The sequence below is a fragment of the Nematolebias whitei genome, chromosome 8, assembly GCF_014905685.2.
Source record: "Nematolebias whitei isolate Nwh7 chromosome 8, NemWhi1, whole genome shotgun sequence".
Taxonomy (NCBI): domain Eukaryota; kingdom Metazoa; phylum Chordata; class Actinopteri; order Cyprinodontiformes; family Rivulidae; genus Nematolebias; species Nematolebias whitei.
In genome coordinates, this window is record NC_056505.1 from 17757429 (window position 1) to 17779024 (window position 21596).

Sequence of the window (21596 nt, forward strand, 5' to 3'; positions counted from 1 at the left end):
TCTTTTTTTTTTTTTCCTGCATACCTTCCTAATTTGAAGGATTTGATCAGCTGGTTTCTTAACAAAATTGATCACCTTCTCCCGACAGGAGTCAGGGTAAGGAGGACCCTCTTACCTCGACAGAAACAAATTAGATTCATGACAACTGGATTTTGCTGTTTGGGTTGGTGAAATCAGTATTATTTACAAATTTGTAGATAATAGTCCTCTGGACTATGCTATGACCTTCCCTTAAAATTCAATGTCTTCACCGGCCTATATGTACATGTATCACGTCTATTTATGTGCTATGCTATGGTAGATTTTTTTAATGCCTCAAATCATGCCCTGTCTAGGACACGGCGTGAGCGATCTTTTTTTTTAAAACCATCTCTCCTCATGTTTTCTTCCTTTTTCCTCATCTAAGCAAAAATATTATTCTGAGGAAGAATAAGAGGGCTGCGCTAATTAGCAGCAGCTTTGTGCACTACGTCCATCTTTCGGACGACTGTACGTACATGTTCTCGTTGTATCTTGGTGCAATGATAATAAAGCTTATTCTGATTCTGAAAAATAAAGACACCATCATTGGGATTTTGTAAGGAAAGTCAGGTCTCAAACCTTAGATTCATCAAAATATTGAATAAATTCGAAATGAATATGGAATAAATGATGACGCTATTTAACGGGCCAGTAAAATCTATGATTTTTAAAAAATTTTTTACACGAGTCAGATTCTTGATGCCACCTGTCAATCAATCCAGCAGACTCGTCAGCAAATGACCAAACAGCAACCTGAATTTGTCCTGAAATGAAATGCCCCTTACCTGCAGGAACTGGGGGTGGGGGCATGCATGACAGAGCACTATGTCTGTAGCATCTTAGCTAGTGCATTTGCATTGTGGGCTGCAATACAGCTGTCAACTGAGGTGGGGGTGTTACGATGCGTGAGAGAAGCGGAGTGTGCTCTATTCACACAAGGAGAGCTGTTGGTCAGGCTACTTCTTGTTGTACTATTAACTCTAATTTAGTTACTGAATCAAGTGTTTATGTATGTAGGTAAAACTAGATGTTACACAACCTGTTAAAATACATCAGAATGCAGGAAATGGCATCTACTTTATTCAAAGTTTTCTGGGGGAGGACCCCCAGATCCCCCCTGCCAATGTGTAACCCCCCCACCCACACACACACACACACACACACACATCACAAATGTTTCTGACGATGATGGCCACTGCGTTGTTCAAGCTAAGAGCCATTGTCAGCACTGGGGGCTGAGCACCCCTAAAGGTCAGATTCTAGAATCGCCCCTGTCCAGCTTCATGATTCATCAGACAAACTTCCAAAGTTAAAGCATTTCCTGCTTGAAAAGCAGAAACATGAACTTGTTTCTTTCCAGCATCATAATGTAACAACTTTCTTTATATATGACGTTATGGAACAGTTTCAGTCAACTCATTCAAACTAATTAAAAATGATGGTTTTAAGATTTATCAATTAAAATAAGTGCTTCTAATGTTGATATTGTTGTTTTCCAGCCACATGAAAAAGCTCATAATGTTGCTGCATGTAAAGGTGATGTGCTGCACAACATCAGGAAAACATTTTTAACCACACAGTTAAAAAAGAAGATTTTTCATGAAAAAGTATGTTTTTAGCACAAGCAGCTAATATTGCCTCCCTGTGGTCATGCTGAATCTTTTCATTGATTTTCTAATTATTGTTTCTATAAAATGTGTTCAGTTGCAAAATGTTTAAAGGATTATTTTTAACCTAACTTTGATTGAACTCATAAAAATCTTTCATTTCTTCTTTTTTACCCATCCTGTGCTGGATTTGATCATTAAATTCAAACTTTTAGAGATAGCCATCACATCATCCTCAACTCATTTTGATAAAATGCTGAATTCACAGGTAAATAAATAATAATAGAAACGGCTGATCCCCCTGTATTTTGAGGCTACACCATGATACTTCCGCTGCTCTGCTTCACAGTGATAGTTTTCTCTTCTGTGAACCATCCCTCTTTGGGTAGTAGTTTGAGAAAAGATAAATTAAAAACTTTTCTTTTTTTACAATAAAAGTGGGAAATTCAAAAAAGGCCAACATTGCATATTGTGTCAATCTGAAAAACTGCAAGAACATTGTTTCTGAAGCGTATGATAGAACCGTTTTCTGACTTGTGTTGAAGTTTACACAATTGTGCACTTGCAAATGTTTTGTTCAATATCTTTGTACTTTACCTTCATGCATGTTTTGTTTCCTGCAAATACAGTAGTTTTGAATCACCATTAAAGCAAAAATCTTTTTCTTTGTGCTTGCATTTGCTAAATCATTTTCATTATACCAGGATCTTTTTATAAACAGTGTTATGGTGGAGGTGGAAGTTTATAAAGACATATGGATTATTCATGCATCGCTAAACATTTTGCCCCATGAGGATCTTACTAATGCAAATGTACTTTGTTCAAGTTAAAATCTAAAAGTCTGTGCAAAGTTACAGCAAAAGGACAGGCTCAAATGAAGCTCAATGATTAGTTGAGACTTGCTTCCATAAAACTTTAGATAAAAATCAAAGCTTGCGCTTCTTATGATTTTGTGTCTAATTAAATATTTCTTTCTTCTTCATTTACAGCAGAGCAGACGACATGAGACGTACAGGTTATAAAATTTAAAAGCCAAAAGCACCGACATGTAAAGTAGGCGCTGTTAATTTTACAATGGAAAGAAGAGAGGTGCTGCTGTTGAGCAGAAGTAAGAGGAGTGCAGGATGTCATAAAATATGTACGAAGCAGCAGCTTAGCACCGAAACACAAAGCCATTAAAGAAGGAGAATGCAGTCAGAAACATAAACATCCATTTCCTTGTTATTCAGAGAAATACCGGCGCTCCGTTAAAAGCAGCAGCGATCTGCCACAGTTATGGACTCCTGCATTTTAACAGCTCCTGCAGGAACATGCACACTTTAATGTTCCCTGACTTGCAGCTACAAACACTTTCAACGACACAAGTTCCCAAACACAGACCCTTCATGTTGCTCCCTGCTCTTTCCTATGTGCACGTGATGTAAATCATTAAAGGGGTGCATGAGCAAAACCAGAAAGACACTTAAGTTTGACATGGAGCAAAAATTTTTAGCCTTTTGTGATCAAAACAACAGAAAACGTCTTCTGGAGGCAGCTCAGGATGACACAAAGTGCGGCGAATTCACTACCAGCTGGTTCTGAACGCACTCGTCAACAAGCTGCTGCTGCTTTGGATGGACCAGGCTGTTGTTGTTGTTGTTTACAGATGTGGCTGATCCGCACAGGCTTTATTTGTCCAAGAGAGTTGAAAAATTTTTTTTTAAAGTCAACATTTGATCTCAGGAGATTTATCTGTCTGTCTATTTAATAATTGGGCTTTAGGGATTTCTGAGATTGATATATATATTAAATATTTCTTTCTTCTTCATTTACAGCAGAGCAGACGACATAAGACGTACAGGTTATAAAATTTAAAAACCAAAAGCACCGACATGTAAAGTAGGAGCTGTTAATTTTACAATGGAAAGAAGAGAGGTGCTGCTATATATTTTTTTTTTTTTTTTTTTTTTTTTTTTTTTTTTTTTTATTGCACAATGGAGAGAAGTAAAAATTAAATAATTGCCTTCTGGTAAAACTTGACCTTTTCCAAAATCCAACATAGTTAAGTCGGGTGTTCTGGACGGTTCCTTTTTGTTGAGACGTTTCATCTTTCATCCAAAAGACTTCATCAGTCCGAGGAGCCACAACAAACTCAGTCCCACAAGCAGCGCACTCAATGGACCAACAGTTTGATGGTGATAAGATAGTTTCTGGAGTCCGCCCTCTCCCCTGTCCAATAATCTAGGTAAAAAAAATCCACCAAAGTTAAATCAGGTCCTCTGGACAGTTTCTTTGTGTTGAAATGTTTCGTCTTTCATCCAAAAGGTTGGAGAGGGCGGACTCCAGAAACAATATTATCACCATTAAACTGGTTGGCTTACTGTCTCTACAAGTACTTGGGTGTGCACCTGAATGACAACCTCATCTGGAGCAACAACACCACCAGCCTGATCAAGAAAGCTCCTCAGAGACTCTACTTCCTCAGGCGGCTGAGATGAGCTGGTCTGGGAAGCTCAGTCCTCACCTCCTTCTACAGGTGTGCAGTGGAGAGCATCCTGTGCTCCAGCATCAACGTGTGGCATGGAGGCTGCACAGAAGATGTTGGAGTCAGCCTCCTCACCATCACAGACATCTACACCTCCAGATGCAGGAAGAGGGCCACCTGCATCACGAAGGACCCCACTCACCCAGCACACACACTTTTTGCCCTGCTCCCCTCAGGAAGGAGGTTAAGGAGCATTAAGTGTAGAACCACTAGACTGAGGAACAGCTTCTACCCTGAAGCTGTTAAGACTCATGAATCTTTAATCAAGATTATCACTGTGAAAAGAAAATCACTGTAATGCCACTTTGATTGGTGATATGTGCTGCTGATTATCCATGCTGCTGATTATTTCATGCTGCTGTATTCATTCATTTGTACTCACCCACCCACAAAGACTCATGTTCGTGCTGCTGTTTTTCAGTGTATTGTTTTGCATTATTAGTTTTTATTTCTTTTAACGTACAGTTTGTTGAAGGCATATCTTAGAGATTCTTATTTACTGTTTCTTTTTACACGTTATACTGTTGCTGTTGTTGGATGTAACTGGGACCCTGTGGAGACAATTTCGTTCCACCTCTTGTACCACATGTGATGCGAATGACAATAAAGAACCTTGAACTTTGAGTGTGCTACTTGTGGGACTGAGTTTGTTGTGGCTCCTCGGACTGATGAAGTCCTTTGAATGAAAGACGAAAGTTTCAACACAAACAAATCGTCCAGAGAACCCGACTTAATTGTTGGATTTTTACCTGGATGATTGAGCATGAACTTTGATCTTTTTCAAAATCTTACATTTTTCATTTTACTTCTATGAGATTTTCATCTGAGAGCTTCACGGTCACTTTCTTGACTTCAGGGTTGGACGCGACGTGTGTTTGTGTGGGGGAAAACTGCAGTGAAGTTAGAGAACAAACCTCTCACTGGCCTACTTATCTCATTTTATTTGAGTGACTGTGACAAATAAATTATCCAGCAGCATCTCACTTCCTGCCATCTTCACAATCATCACCACCACACCCATGGAGCTCCGTCATCTCCTCTGTCATGCTGAATCAAAGTTCACCCCAACTTCTCTCCATGTGAGCCACAGCTGCACAGAGGCTTTAACTCCAGGCTGCATGCAGCCAAGCTGAGACATCTGAAGTGAATCACAGTAAACATGAAGAGCAGCACAATCAAAGGGTCTTTGTCTGAGGTAGGATGTGAATAGGCTGTATTAGCCTGAAAGAAACATTTTAATTCACCCCAGAGTCCAGTTTGTGTTAAATACTACATGAAAAATAAACCTTCTGCATGCACGTGATAAGAAAAGAGAGCTCCATATTTGCATTTATAACAACCTGGATGCTGCAGGAGAGCTCGGAGTCGTCCAGTAAGCGGATCGTGCAGAGGACCTCCTGGTCCAGGGAGCGGATGCTGGGGCTGCGGAACCGGAGCATTTTCATCCTTGTGTCGGTTCTGGTTCAGCTCCTCTGCGTGTCGGCGGCTCCCAACACAAACCAGACCGTGAAATTCGCGCATCCGCGCCGCATCACACGTGCCCGTCGGGGGTCCTGTCACCCCTTCAGACGCCCTTGGAAATGAGCGGATGGATGAGGAGAGAGATGGATAGATGGTTGGATGAGAGAACGGATGGATGCGACAGAGCTGTAGGGAGGAGGGCTTGAACCTGTCTGCTGCTGGTGTGGATCACTGATTGATTGCCCCTCCCCCCTCCGGTTTTGAGGAAAACCATAATTGGAGTTATAAAACCTAATCTACATAAATGCATGTTATTTCAAACCATCGCGGTATTTAATGTTATTGATTAACCATTAAAGATTGACGAACATTGTGTTTTTTTTCCTCTCTCTCAGACATTTCATACTTACAGTGATTATCATAATGATGACATTTTTTATGTTAAATGTATTTTTATAAAGTGATTTAAAAGCCTTTCAGGTCGAAACACATCTTAAATTGGGTTATTTGTCATCAATATGACGTCAGAGACAGTTTGGATGCAACCGGAATGCTCTGATGTAACAGGAGTTTGGCAGACCAATGTAGCATATAATCAATCAAGAATATAGGGTACTTTGCGTTTCTGTCAGAAATCAGTCTTGTCAAAATGACGTTTACTAAAACTACAATTGAAAATATCAAAAATACAGCCATGAAAATAAAAAGTTAATTTTAAGTTTTTGCAAATACAACAATCTACATTTAGAAAGTTGTAAAGGTTTACAAAAACGTAAGTGACCTTTCTATTATGGAAAAAAGAACAACAAAAAGAACATCTCAAATATTTGGAAAAGCTTACTTTGTTTCCACATTTAACTTTTTTTTTATTATTTAAAGTTTTACTTTATTTAACAGAAATCTATGTTCCTCACATGACTTTCAGCTCTAGGTGCACACAAAGTTCTCCTTATTCATAATAAACATTGTGGAAAATAATTTTTTAAAGGAAAAAATAATTTCAGATATCTACAATTATTTTTTTTAAGTATTTTTTAAAGTAGTATTAGATTTTAAAATTTTGAAATAACAGTATATTTTTGCAATTTATTATTGTAAAAACTGACGTCTGAAACTGCGGAGCCTTTCTTAGTGTTATACAAACAAAATAATAAGCAATAAGATAAAACCAATCATGTTCTGCTGAAACTGCTTCCAAGCTCCTTGATGCAGAATCAATTTAATATTTTCAAAGAGAAAATCCATAGTGTAAATTACTGGAGGAGGGAAAAATCCAGCTCTATTTGAATAACAAATGAGCTAGTTATAATTTTTCCCTATCAAAATGTAATACAAGTACAACGACCCTAATTCCTCCCAGACATTGTTAGCTAATTAATTTAATTGAATCCACTTTAAACAACTGTTTCTGAACTTAAAAAAAAAAAAGTTTACATTGTCTCATTGGAAAAGACGCTGGACAATTATTATTCATTCATTCAACCTTTATTTATACAGGTTAATCCCTTTGAGCCTCCGGGACACAAGAGAGACCTGATTTTAACAAAGAGTGATGACAACAGTAGACAACAAAGACAACAGTAGACAATCATAAAAAGCATACAAATTGAGAAAAATAAATAAAAGAAAATTGTATTTAAAAAAGAAACAAAAACAGCTAGCTTTATACCTGTACCTTTATACCTAACAGCTTTATCCTGAGCATGCATCAGGATAAAAAACAGCTAGGTTTTAAAGTGATAGAATGTAAAGCGATATATTATATTTTCGAGTTCTTACGTGACAGAGTACAAACCCAAAATGTTAATGCTTTGTAAAAATAAATAAATAATATATATTTAATATTTGGGGGAAACGTGATTTCCTAAATTTGAAGGGCCTGTGTAATTATTAAATGATAAATCGGCTTACCTTACATCGCCGTCACTGAAACGACGTAAGTATTTAGACGTAAGCGACGTGCGTCATCACGTCGCATAAACAACGACCGCCATAGCTTGTCACGGCTGTTCGGATTGATGCATGGAGATTTATCGCTCCTGTTGAACACTCCTGGCAGGTCGTACAGACTCGGTGTTTGTTTTGTGAATGTTTTAAGTGTTTTATTCATTAAATCATGCTGGTTGACAGCAGAGTTGAGCTCACTGTCCTGCTATCGGTACCTTCATTTACTGAACTACAAGCTGTTTTTCAATGTCATCAATAAAGTTTTTTCAAAATTACATTCAAGTTGTTGAAGGGACTTCACTGTTAGATGATTGGCTGAAAAATATTGAGCAGGTGATTTTAATTTAAGTAATGTTCATGATTATTTCAGTGATGTCATGTTAGAGTTTCTGCTACTAAAAATATGACTTTTACTATATATATATATATATATATATATATATATATATATATATATATATATATATATATATGTATATGTGTGTGTATGTATAAACATTTTATTTTTCTGAAAACCAAAAATCAGTCAAAAGCTTGTTAATCCAGCAGGAAAACAAACATCAGTTGCAGTGCAATCAGTCTAAAAGTGTTTTTACCTCGGTGACTTTTTAAAAATAAATAAAAACCTATCATGCCTGTCTTCCTTTGTTGTGGTGGCTCACTGATAGATACAGACGTACCTTTAAAATGTGCATATTTACAGGGGGGGCATAAAACGACTTCTACTTTGACATAAAATATGTTAATAATTACCTAACATGTTCTAACCAAACTGTACTTGACAGCAAAGTTCATGTTCACTAATCCAGGTCTAAAATCCAACAACGTTCAGGTCATCTGGTTGGTTTCTTTTTTGTACTTGACAGGCTTGGCTAATGATTAGTTTACCTAAAATCTTACCATACAAAGAGGCAAATTTATTTAATTACTGTGGTAGTACTAAAACCTTTTTTTTGTTTGTTTTGTTATGTTTTTATGAGGATATACATTGATTTAGGTAACATTAAAAACTTTAATCATGCTTTCACTTCTGTGGTATAGATCCTAAACCTTTCCTCCACCCTTCAAAACACTATATATTTATATATATTCTTTGTCATTTCTTTCTAGACCTGCACTGAGGAGTCAGACCTTTCACAGACGAGATGATCTACATTATAATGGGAGTCTCTGGCTCTGGAAAGTATGTACACTGTCTGATTTACTAAAAAGCCTCTATGTTAAATTTTATACATAATTTTGTCTCTAACCCTAACTCCCTTAGAAAGAGAAAATATTTTAGAGATCAGATGTATTTATTTATTCACTTCTATCTAATCTCAAATTCATATTTTTGTTAATTTTGGGATTTTTTTTTGTTTGATTTCTATTTTTTTTTTAAATACAGAACAAGTTTAGGAACGTTTCTCTCTGAAAAGGTATAGTCTTACACACATACACACTCACCCCGTCATATCTGTACCCTGCTGGTTTCTGACCCGTCTGTGTGCTACTCCTCAGCTGGGCTGGCCTTTCTACGAGGGCGATAACTTCCACCCTCAGGAGAACATTGAGAAAATGTCTCGAGGTGAACCGCTCACAGACCAGGTCAGCACATGAGTGGTTCTGCACCTTTCTTTACGTTTTATATAGTTTTCGTTGACTCCACAAACTATGATCTGAGAAGGCCTGAAAGCTCTGTGTGGATCTCATTTGTCAAATTGACCTTTTTGAGGTTTGGCTTCAGGGTGGAAGAAAGCATCAGGTCAGTGTGTTTGTGTGCCACTGGTTTATCTGCTCCAGTGTCATGTCGCTCATTTATAAACTCAAAAGGGGAGCTTCACTTGAGCAGACCGTTTGATACTCGTGCCAGACCACAGTTCTACTATTCATTTCTCTTTTGTTTGTTCAATGTTTATCTTTTCTATCTTGTCGTCAGCTTTTAGTACAACGGGAACCCTTTAAACAATCGTCTGGCTGCCTGCCAGGGTGGAGCGTAGAGGCCTACAGGCGGTGAAGGCCTGCCAACGTTTGGCAGCGTGTCGTTGGAAGCTGTGTTTGGTAGCAGATGATAACCTCCCACTCAGACGTTCCCTCTGAGGAGACACAACTCTGTTCAACACTCTGGCATATTTTAAAGACAGCCAACAGTTGGCAATTTGAGATTAAACGATCACGCAAAGAAGAAATGTAAATAAAGGATTTCTGTCAGACTTTAGAAGAAAAAAACATGCCCGTCATGGGTTGGCAGGATGAGCCTGGTGTAAAGGAGGAAGAGATGAGTGCTCAGAATCCTCGATGTAAGAGTGACTCAGAAATGTGTAAACTAAAATGAACTGTTTGTCAGATCAGTCATCAAAGCTGGGATTCTCTTTCCACATATGTCTACCTGATCTCTGATTGACGGGAAAATGGCTGTAACTCAGCTCATTTGAATGATCTTGAATAAAGGTTTGGTGTTGTAGCATCCGTCTCTGAGCTCCAGCAGGTCATACACAAGATCTTTGTGTCAAACTTTTGCCATGCGAGGCAGCGAGCGATATGCATTCCTTCAAGGAGAACAAGTTCTAACGGGTTTGCTTGCATCCACTCTTCTGTAATCCAAAGATTATCATCCGTGACGTAGGAGTTGTTAATCCTGCACATCCGGACCGCAGATATTTGTTTCTAAATTCCCCTGAATCTTGAAACAAAAAGTGATCATTTTAATCTCTCAGATATGATTGTTTAATACTCGTGCTCAAACTGTGTTTTAGTTTATTTGAACCATAAACTGCATAAGAGCAAACATTTTTGCTTATTTTTCTTCTGCTACATGTTTATTTGCTGGTTTTATTTTGTCTTGGTGCCACCTTTAGAACTTTATTGTTATTATAACTCAGATAAAATGTTTAAGATTGAGAAGTCTTGTTAACCAACATTTTATTTTCATGTTGTTTTTTTTACAAACAAGTAACAATGCTTTTATTTGTTTGGCACATTTTGTGATGCAAAACCTTAAGAAAAATTAAATAAATAAAGATAGAAATTGGCATCCTATGGAGGTCAGGAGGAGATTCATGTGGTCAGCTCCAGTTTATATATATCTGATTTTATATATATATATCAGTTATATTACATTTCTATCAAATCAAGATACTCAAAGCACTTTACAACACAATCTGTGCCCTCATTTACCTCCACACACATTCATACAGCGCTCTACTACTAGATCTCTACAAAGACTAATCCCTGCTTTAGATCATATTCATGCACTGATGGGACACACATCAGAGGCATGAGGGGTTCAGTGTCTTGCCCAGGGACACTTCAACATGTGATTGCATAGTGGTGGAATTGAACCCCCAACTCTCCCATTGGAGGACGACTGCTCTCAGCCACAGCTGCCCCGGGCTACCACGGTGGTGCCCGCTACACATTTATTTTTATTTTTATTTATTGGGGAGTGGTGGCGCAGAGGTTAGAGAGGTGGGCTTGTGATCCGAAGATCGCCGGTTCACGCCCCGGCCCCGACAACATCAAAAAAATTGTGGGTGGGGTAGGTGAAACACCCACACTTGCCCCCACCCTCATTCGCCCCACTCTGGGCCCATGAGCAAGGCCCTTAACCCCCACCATGTGCTCCCTAAACAGGTCTCTCTTGAAAATGAGTTCTCGTGGCTCAATGAGACTAACCTGGATAAATAAAGGCTAAATGAAAAAAAAAAAAAAAATTTATAATGTCAAAAATATATCATTTTGACATAAGGTAAACTTGAAAAGTAACTTTTTTTTTTTTTAATTATATGAACACCCCTGAAAACCCAACTTATAACTTCAGTCAGGGTGTTTAAAATAGTCATCAGAATGCAGCCTCCGTAGGAGAAGACCTACCTTTATTTTTATTTTTTTTAACCAAATTAAGGCAAGAAAATGACTAAAAACCATGATAATTGTCTTTTCAGGACAGATTCCCCTGGCTTCTCAAACTGTATGAGATTATTGAGAGGTGAGAATAAACCAAACTCACATTTTCTTGTTTCTTCACTTCTGAGAATAAAACACTGACTGAACATTTATTTTCTGAGGATTTCATCCAACATTAGCCATATTCTTAAATTAAGTCTGAATTTATGCTCTCTGCTGTTTTCTGTCCCCATTACAAATGTGTACTTGTAAGAACATTTATACTGATTCAAGTAAGAGGTAAGAATGTGTTTGTGTGAAATTGTTAAAAAGATCAAAAAGCATAAAAAAAAAGGTTTTGAAAATGGAGATGAAAACTATAACGGCAGGAAAAGGAGTTTAGGGGAGAAAAGAGATTAAGTGGGTGAGGAGGTGGAGAATAACTGAGAAAGATGTCAGAAAGTGTGTGTTTTATTTTTTTAAGGAACATCAGAGTATTTCCTCCACATTCAAGTTCTCTTCTTCACTTGTTCTTGTGCTGGTTTCTTCCACTGCCTTCATGTCTTTAACTTCTTGCAACAAAACAAAAACATGTCCGAGGACAGTTCTTAGGCTAGTCCTCATTATTTTTTTGTCTGTCCATCTCAGGGAAAGGTCTTCAGGCTGCGATGCTCTGATGGCGTGCTCGGCTCTGAAGCGTCAGTACAGGCAGGTTCTCCTCCACGGCTCCTCGGCCCTCGCTGCTGCTTCCTGTCCACACCAAAACATCTCGCCTCCCACTCCTGCTGACATATTTTTCCTCTACCTGCACGGTGACTATGATTTCATTTACCAGAGGATGGTGGCCAGGAAGGGACATTACATGAAAGCAGACCTGCTGCGCTCTCAGTTTGACATATTGGAGCCTCCTTCAGACGAGGAGAACGTGCTGCCTCTGGACATCAGGAAGAGCGTAGCTGATTTGGCGCTGGAGGTGGAAAATCACGTTCTCAGCCTGAAGATGTCACCACGGCAGCGAGATGAGAAGGCAGCTGTTTGACTTGTGGTCATTTAACACAATCGATGCCCACTCTGACAGCTGTTCATCATCCAGATGTTTACTGCAGTGCCTTGAAGAGATCAGCTTTAAACCCAGACTTAGTGTTTTTGTACGTCATACATTTTTGCAGATCCACTCTGCTCTAAATGGATTTTAAACATCCATAAGCTCCTCACGCTTTGCTTCCAAGTTGTCAGACTTGTATTCTTCAAAAATAGACTCGACCAGTATTTCTTTCCAAATGTTTCAAGTGTTTGTCCTACAGCATGACAGCTTTTTGTGCAGTGTGTATCAAAAACAAAAAAAAGAGGAAAATGGACAAGAGATGAGACGTGCGTTATCAAAAAGGTGTGTTTTTAAGAAAAGAGAACAACAAGATTCAACAAAAGAAATTAGAATAAATTGTGGTGCAAAAAGACTAAAGCAAATTCTGAAAAATATTTTAGGTTAATTTGTTACGTGTCGACACCAAACCGTTCGGTTGTTTGAGTTTAGGAGCCTTTTGATGCCTGAATGATTTATGAATTAAATGGCTTAGCAAACATTTCCTCTGAAAATGTTCCAGTATTGGAACAAAATGGGAGAAAAAGCAGAAGGAGAAAAAAAATATATATCAAAAAGCTTGAAGTATTGTTCATAACCATTTTTAAAATGCTGGTAAAATCTAAGATACTTTAAGATCAGATACTTGGAGTTTGGTCATTTTCATCTGACACTGATTTCTAATTTGCTTGTGTTTAATTCAGAGCTTTTTAGTGGCACTGGCACAAAAAGAAGCACAATTATTATTATTATTATTATTATTGCTTCAAAGTAAACACCTGAACTGTGCAAATGAAACCTGGGTGAAGATGAAAAGGAAATCATTTGAGCTTGTGCAGTTAGAAGTTTTCTCATATGTATTCAGTGAAAAACAGAAGCTGCGTGAACCTTTAGTTGTTGCTTGTCAGTTCAGAAAAGTTAGAATAATTGACGGACATCACGAGGCGTACGTGTTTCTGCTTTTTTTCATTTTATCCAGACATTTTCTGTATAATGTCAAACCTGGTTGGGACCAGAGTCTGGTCCTGGTCACTTAGTTTAGGGGTTGTTTGAATAACGGTATTGCAGCTCCCTCTTCAGATATCATCAGTAGACGGGCCATAAGTCTTTACACAAGGTTTGTTTTAGTCTTATCACAATTAGTAAAGGAGCAAAAAACCATTTGATTTGATTCAGTGACTCGTTTCTTGGAGTGCGTCTCAGCTGTTTGTGACAGTTTCTCAAAATGTTCCTTGATAACCTTCTAACTGTTGTCTTTTTTTAAAAGTGCATTTCAAATAAATATCAAGAAACTGCAAATTATGTGTTTACTCAATTTGTTGAAGCATATTTTATGCACTAGCATAAACTGTGCGAGCTTTGCGCTGAACAAAGTGAAACGATTAGATGAAAGTTCAGCACCGTGAGGCGGGTCGGACCGAGTCCAATCTCTCTGCCTCTTCAGAAGAAATGCACACGTCTGCTTCTGACCGAAAGCTGTTTTTATACTGTGACTCATCTTCAAACCTCAACCAGAATTTTCTCAGTGCTTCTAATCCAGAATTCCCCCCTTCAGCTACTCCCGTATCTCACACACCCAGTCCCACTCAGACTCTGCTGGAGGTTCAACCCCCTCAGTCTGGCATCATCAAACAAACCAAGTTGTCAAATGAAAATCATGCAGCTGAGTTTAGTTGGGATCAGAACAGCGTGACCCGTTCGTACAAAAGAACAACCAGCTGTTTGCAGTTTAACGGTCAGTGAACGATGTTTCAGTTCAGTTGATGTATGTAGCGCCAAGTCACAACAGAAGTCGTCTCAGGGCACTGAACAGAAACATTCATACACATAAAAATCAGTAACATTATTTATCGAAGGAAGCCAGCAGACACATCGAGTCTTCATTTTGCCGCTGTCTCCCATCCTGAGCAAGCACAAAGGAGACTGTGGAAAGGAAAAACTCCCTTTTAACAGGAAGAAACCTCCAGCAGAACCAGTAGGCTCAGGACGAGTGGCCATCTGCTTCGACTGGCTGGGTTTGAGAGGACAGGAAGGAGGAACAGATACACAATGGCTGGTTGAGCATCACATGTTAAGATAGAAATAATATCAAATGAAAACTATTCAACTGTAACAATATTTAAAGCACATTTTAAGAAAAGGGGTCACTTTTTCCTACAGTAGTCGAAGCTTAAGGCAGCATAACAAGCCAACCCAAATTATAGGATTTATCAAATAGTCTTAACCCCAATCTTAAAACTGGACAATGTGTCAGCCTCACAGACAGAAACTGGAAGTTGGTTCCACAAGAGAGGAGCCTGAGAACTGAAAGATCTTCCTCCCATTCTGCTTTTGGAAACTCTAGGGACCACAAGTAAACCTGCAGTCTGAGAGCGAAGTGCTCTGTTGGGAAAATATGGAACAATAAGATCTCAAATATAAGATGGATCTAGGGTGTTGAGGGCTTTGTAGATTAGAAGTAAGATTTTAAATTCTATTCTGAATTCGACAGATGAGGGCTTGAAAGTGCTGATTTCTGACTCATAATAAAAGTAAATGTACTGTGTGTTTTTTTGGTTTAAATCTCAGACAACATCAGCTTGAACAGCTTCATTTACAAATAATCTGGCATTTTTTAAATCACCAGTTAATCAAACAGTAAAGTTTTGGGTGTAAAAGGAAGCAGGACATTTGGAGAAAACTCACCAAGGGTTTTATCTGCACTGAAAACCTAATTTTCTTTTTTTGTAGTTTTGCTGACTGACTAAAATGTGCAACCTAAAATAAAACCATACATTTTTTTAAACATTAATTTAAATCAGGCCCAAATTCCTGGTCAGTTAACACTTTTTGTAAACAAACAAACAAACAAACAACAACAACAACAACAACAACAACAACAACAACAACAAAACAACATTAAAACAAAGCCAAAGCAAATAGCAGAAAGAGCAATCTTTGTTTTTATTTACATCCATAGAGTTTACATGTCAATCATGACATTTTTAAAATGTAAAATGTGTCATTTTTACACAATGACACTCTTGCATATAAGCTTATTTTAGGACATTAAATTTAGTTTGTTTGGTACATTTTAACATGTTAAACTTCTAAATCCTACCTGGGGTTGAGCCCAGAAACTTCATGTTGAAAGGCAACAACCAGCTGTGCCACCGTGCGACCCCCTCGTCTAAATCAGTGCTTCCCACATTTTTAAACCTGGGACCCACAAACTGACAGAGAGCAGAAGCTGCAACACTGACCATGACCCTTGTGCAGCATTTATAAATACAAAAATGCTATCTCCAAACTTTTACTTAGATTTTTGGAGCTAATTTAGGTCTCCTGCTGTTTCAACCCACAAGGACTGGGGGGTGGGGGGGGGGGTGTCCTGACCTAAACTTTGAGAACAAAGTTTGTTCTTCATCTTAGCAGAAGCAAATTGTTTACTTAAAAAAAAAAACATATAGATCTCTGATATATTTTGTCAGATTCTTTATTCCTATTGTCAATTTAATGTTCTATAAACAGCTGATGTCTTGTAAAGTTTACTACATGTTGGTAATTTGGAACATTTGTAATGGTATTACCACTGAAAGGTGAACTGTAAAACTGGAGGATTTATGCCTGAAGAGGATTCAACACTCTGGACAGACACACAAACTAGGAACAGAAAATGAGATGGTTTTGAAAGAACTGTGTATTAAATGTGTCTGACAAGTCCATGATTTGTTTCTGTACAGTTTTTTTTTTTATCACTGATTCAAATCATTTCTCACGGTTGTGTCAGAGTGTGTGAACTCATACTTTGTGTGTGTGAGAGCCTGAGCACATATTATACAGAAGTACATGTCCTGACGAGTCCTTAAAGGTTTGTCCGTCTGTCTCTGAGACCCACTGAGTCCAGCTCCTCCTGGATCTCCTCCTCCTCCTCCTCATGACAAAGCTGAAGTGAAAGTTTGAAAAGTCAAGCTTAATGGAATAACATGACGATTACTATAGAGATGTCATGTCTGAGCGGTGAATACTTGCATCATTTATACATGCAATGTATTAATTCTCTTAAAACAGACAAAGTGATCAACCAGATGGACATGTTCCCAAAAACCATCTGTAGAAGACCCTGTTCAGTTAGGCTGAATATCAGGATGTTTGACTGCATCATTTATCTGAATCCTATTTGACCACATTGATCAAATACAGTACTGAAGGATACACGGAGTAACAAAACTACAACACAAAAGAAGGGAAACCTGTTGCACTGGTTTCTGTGGACAAAAGACCACTGACACCACCACAACTCAACGTGTCTCCTTCTATTAAAACAACCGAGAAGTTTAAAAGGAAACACAGAGGTACCTGATTGTCAGTGCCAGCCAGTGCCTGCAGCAACTGATGCACAAACTGCTGCTGCTGCTGCTGCTCTGTCGCCGTGGCAACCTGAGGACTGCATCCTGACTGGCTGTTCAGAGCAGCGTCATGCTTAGGAGCAGCATTAAAACTGGCACCACTGGGTCCAAGCCCGGCACTGCAGGACAGACAGGTGTCAGTAAATATTTTAGTCAGTGACACCAGATTCAAGTGAAAGTTTCCTGTGCTCACACGGGTAAGAGGGAGGGAGCCTCTGCAGCCAGAGTCTGCAGACCCTGTTGGATCTGTAGCAGAGCCTCCATGGCTCTGGGGTTCAACATGACCGACAGAAGCTCCGGACCCTGCATCTGTTATTGATAAATAATGAATCAGATTTTCATGATACTCACCCAGCTGTGGACACAATGCAGCAAATCACATCTGCTGCAGCTGCATTATGTGTCTGCAAACTGGTCCTGTCACATAACTCCCATAACACATAATTATTTGTTTAACGTAAAGACTGACAGATGTTTAAAAGAGCACTATTCAGAGTGCTGTTTAAAACAGAAAACTGCTTGAGTGAATGCCCAGACCTGTTGCAGGAGGAGAGGGATTTGTTGTCTTATTTGCTGCTGCAGCTCAGCATTTCCTGAGAACAAGGGATGGCTCAGCAGCATCTGGAAAAAAAAAAGAACGGAAGAAAGTCAGCAGATTTCAGTTCTGTCTGTTGCTTCAGTGAACATGGGAATTATTTGCTGATCATTTGCTGAGAGTAAAAAGGGGTCTGTAGGCTCAATCATCCAGGTAGATAACAACAAAAAAGGTTAAATCTTGTCTTCTGGACCAGTTTCTTTAAGGGACAAATGTTTCGTCTTCCATCCAGAAGACTTCCTCAGTCTTTGGCCTGCCAACCAGATCTGTCCCATAGGTAGCCTTCATTGCTGTGTTTCAAGCCAACTTCCTGTTGGAATCTCAGAAGCAGGTTTGTAACATATGCAAAAGGACCCATATGTCCAAAACAATCAATCATCATGTATAACAAATGTTTTAGACCAGATGGCCAACATGCCACTCACAGGAATAGCTTGAGGACACCAAGACCAAAATGGTTCAGAAAAAAGGGTTTGTAGGCTCATTCATCCAGGTAGATAACAACAAAATGTTGCTCTCAGCATGTTGTTGGAGTTTTCAAAAATGTTCAATACAAAAAATCACATCTAGAATTCTAGAATCTAGAATCATGTTCTAGAATTGCGCCGCTCAAGTTGGCTGCATGTTGGAGCAGCTCTGTTACACTCATTCTGAGTTATTGCTTTTGGAAACTTTAATTCCTCTTTTTCTGGATGCAAATCACTTTTTTCGGATGATTATTTCCTCTGGTATCGGATGCTGTGCAGCTGGAAGGATTTTATCTGAAACCATTTTTACTTTGGGGCATTTGTTATGATGCGTAACCATGGCAACAAGGTGTTTTTTAACAACCAGGAACAGCTGATTAACATCTCAAAAGCTGAAATACCTCAACTACAGCATCAAATCCCAAATGAGTTGAAAAAAAGGCTCCGTGGACAAATTCCTGTCAACCTGACGGCGGTGCTCGAGTGCCTGACTGCAGAGATTCTGAAGCTGGTGGGAAACTCAACTCGTGACATCAGGAGGACCGGGATCTTCCTCTGGCACCTTCAGCTGTCTGTCTGTGGCAATGAGGAGCTCTGCAGACTGCTGGGAAGAGTGATCATCGCTCAGGGAGGAATTCTGTCCAGCATTCGGGCAGTCCTGCTGCCCAGGAGGACCAAGAGGCCTGCTGGATCTGACAGCAAGCTGGATCTGGGTGCACGGATCAGTATCTGTGGCCAGATCCTTCAGATTCACTGCAGGAGATCCTTCCTTCCCACAGCTATGAGCATCTAACAACTCTTGAATGAAACCAGGATGATGAGCTATGACAACACTTAATTTCCCTCTGGGATTAATAAAGTATTTTTGAATTGAATTTAATTGAATTGAATCCTGGATGAATCTTCACCAGCATGTTGTTGGAGCAGCATGCAGAAATTTGGTGACATCTACTGGTGAGACTGAAAATGGCAATAAGAATAAAACGAACCAGGTGAACTTTGATTTAATAATAATAATAATAATAATAAACTGCAAAATGATTTAGCTACAGTGGATTGGATTGTTCATTTTTCTACTGATTTAACAGCATGACTTTGCTTCTTCATATAAAAATAAAAAACAAACAGAGCCAGCAAATCAACCAGCAGAAATAAAAGCACATGTCATAGCTATATGGAACGAAACAGCAAAGAAACAACAAAAAAAAATACTGTAATTAAGATCTCCACCCACAATGTTTCTGTGTGCATCACCTGAGCAGCAACGTCAGGGTTCTGGCTCAGGCACTTCAGAAGACTGCTGACATATGGACCTGACAGCAGACTCTCCATCAGACCAGGACAGGCTGTGATCTCCTCCAGGAGTGAATGCATACCTGAAGGAACCACGTTGTGGATCAGAAAATATAGAAATGCTGCATATTCAATTAATACCATTATAAAAAACTCATTTGGATTAAGGACTGTTTTTCCTCTCATAAATCATCTGCACTTGTTTTTTTGCATGTGAGCTTTTTGTCGTTAATAAGTTGTATAATTTAATTGTGTATGTTTGCATTTTTTGCCTGCAGTAGTTCTTTGTGAGCTTGAACCGGCTCTGGGAGTGGCAATCAGTCCTCTGAGGGGATCTGTGGAGTCACTGGAGAGGACCGGTGTGGAGACTCTTTGTCCTTGTGATGTCTGCTGATTTACAGATTGTCACAATTGGAAGCATCTTTCTCTAAAGGACATCTCAAAAACTGGTTAAATACACAAGTTTCAAACGACTCATTTCACATCTTCACCTGTTTAAGACCAGGTTGTTGTATTTTTGTGCCATCGTCAGTAGCAGCCGTGGTGCTCTCAGAGTTGTTCTCCTGAAACAAACGGTCTAAATCTCCGTCTTCGTTTCGCATCATTTCATCTATTATGTCAGGTTTCCTGATGATCTCCAGCATCTGGACACGAAAGAGAGGTAGCAGAAACGTTTTAGGCACAACAAAATGTAAATTTCCTTTTCATCGCACAATTATTTAGTCACTTTTAAAACACCAAAATGACACAATCCAACTTTTGCGACTTGTGTGTAAAATATTGCCATTACTAAACGTGCCAGTCACACAGTGGGAGCTCACACTCGTACCTGGTTTGTGATGTCTGTGTTGCTCAGCATCTCTTCCACCTCAGGGTGTGCTTGCAGGAGATGCTGAATTAGAGGGTTAGGCAGAATAAGCTGCCTTGTTAGACGAGGACTAGTTGTGGAGAGGACGTTCTGCACCAAGGAGCTGCGCAGGACACCGTGCAACATCTCCGGGTCACCCAGAAGCTGTCTTGCCATCTCATGCTGGAGTGCAGGGAAGAAGCCCGGACTGCTGTTTTCCAAGTCAAGATTTTCTAAACCCTCCACTGAAACAAGAAGGGCTGAGGTGACTAGGGAACGTAAACATATCATTGAACAAACATCTGTTTTTAGCTCTTCTTACCCAGACAGAGTGGAGAAGTGGGAGTCTGTGTTAAGTTTTCATCAACGTTGGGAACATCGGAGAGCTCTGATTTGACCGTTTCTGAAGCTGGACCATCTGGAGGCTGAACAGATGTAGGCTGAGGTCTGTGGAAGACCAGATTTAAAACCAGATTACCTCCTGCTGTGCTAACAAGTGAAAGTTTGGATACCTGACTTCAAACACTCAGAGTTTTATTCATGTAGGATGTGAGGCAGAAACTGACCTCTTCCAATAATTCTCTATAAACGAGCTGGTGTTACTGGTTTACAGTGGCCTGAAGTTCAGACTTTAGATTTTTATCATAAACACGTCAGATGAGCATTGAGTCACATCCATACTGTGAACCTTAAATTATTTGTTTTAAACTGATGAACTTGAAGCTCATCCCACTCTGGAAACACTTTTAAAATATTTTACTTTGCTCTGAAACTAATAAATGAAAACTGGTTCATTCTGTCTTAGTTCAAACATTTTCAAATACAAACTATAAACATAAACTACAAGGATGAATTACAGAGTTTAAAATAAAGTAAATTTTAATTTGAATAGTTTTTTTTTTCTATGCGTGTGTGTGTGTGTGTACATGCACAACACTGCTGATGATCCTGAGCACCAGATCTGTCTGTCAGAATAAATAATTTCTCCTACGCTGCAAATATTTTGGAAAAAAATGTCATTTTATAAACATTTTATGAACGGAAAGTTCAGCTGCATGAAACAAAGATTAATAACTCAAAAGATCTTGCTATGATTTGGACGTTGATCAGAGACCTTATTTATATATCCATCCATCCATTATCTTTACCCACTTATTCCATTTTGGGTCACGGGGGTCACCGGTGCCCATGTCCAGCAATCACTGTGCGAGGGGTGGGGTACACCCTGGACGGGTCTCCACTCCAGTCCATCATAGGGACACATAGAGCCAAACAAGACAAACAACCATTTACTCTCTCACTCACACCTAGGGACAATTTAGAGTTACCAATCAGCCTAACATGCATGTTTTTGGTCTGTGGGAGGAAACTGGAGCACCTGGAGAAAACCCACGCATGCACGGAGAGAACATGCAAACTCCACCGAGAAAGGCCCCCAGACCGGGGTTTGAACCAGGGACCTGCTCGCTGAGAGGCAGCAGCTCTACCAGTTGCGCCACCA

At 39.2% G+C, this 21596-nt stretch overlaps 2 protein-coding genes across 2 annotated transcripts in view; one reads left to right on the forward strand and one right to left on the reverse strand.

The window, feature by feature from the left end:
- Nucleotides 1–7582: 7582 nt before the first annotated feature.
- Nucleotides 7583–12749, forward strand: LOC119413315 (probable gluconokinase). Its single transcript, XM_037680355.1, has 6 exons — nt 7583–7672; nt 8671–8743; nt 8948–8978; nt 9061–9147; nt 11484–11527; nt 12073–12749. The coding sequence occupies exons 2-6, from the start codon at nt 8706–8708 to the stop codon at nt 12461–12463; spliced, it is 591 nt and encodes a 196-aa protein (XP_037536283.1). The 5' UTR covers nt 7583–7672; nt 8671–8705; the 3' UTR covers nt 12464–12749.
- A 3600-nt stretch (nt 12750–16349) lies between these two features.
- LOC119413053 (ubiquilin-1-like) overlaps nt 16350–21596 on the reverse strand; it is a 7068-nt gene continuing 1821 nt past the window's right edge. The window contains exons 3-11 of the mRNA XM_037680066.1: nt 20418–20542; nt 20078–20340; nt 19740–19892; nt 19521–19635; nt 19210–19331; nt 17431–17514; nt 17087–17202; nt 16814–17012; nt 16350–16430 (exon numbers count right to left, since the gene is read on the reverse strand). Of these exons, the coding sequence (XP_037535994.1) occupies nt 16350–16430; nt 16814–17012; nt 17087–17202; nt 17431–17514; nt 19210–19331; nt 19521–19635; nt 19740–19892; nt 20078–20340; nt 20418–20542 (1258 nt within the window). The remainder of the gene's footprint in view (nt 16431–16813; nt 17013–17086; nt 17203–17430; nt 17515–19209; nt 19332–19520; nt 19636–19739; nt 19893–20077; nt 20341–20417; nt 20543–21596) is intronic.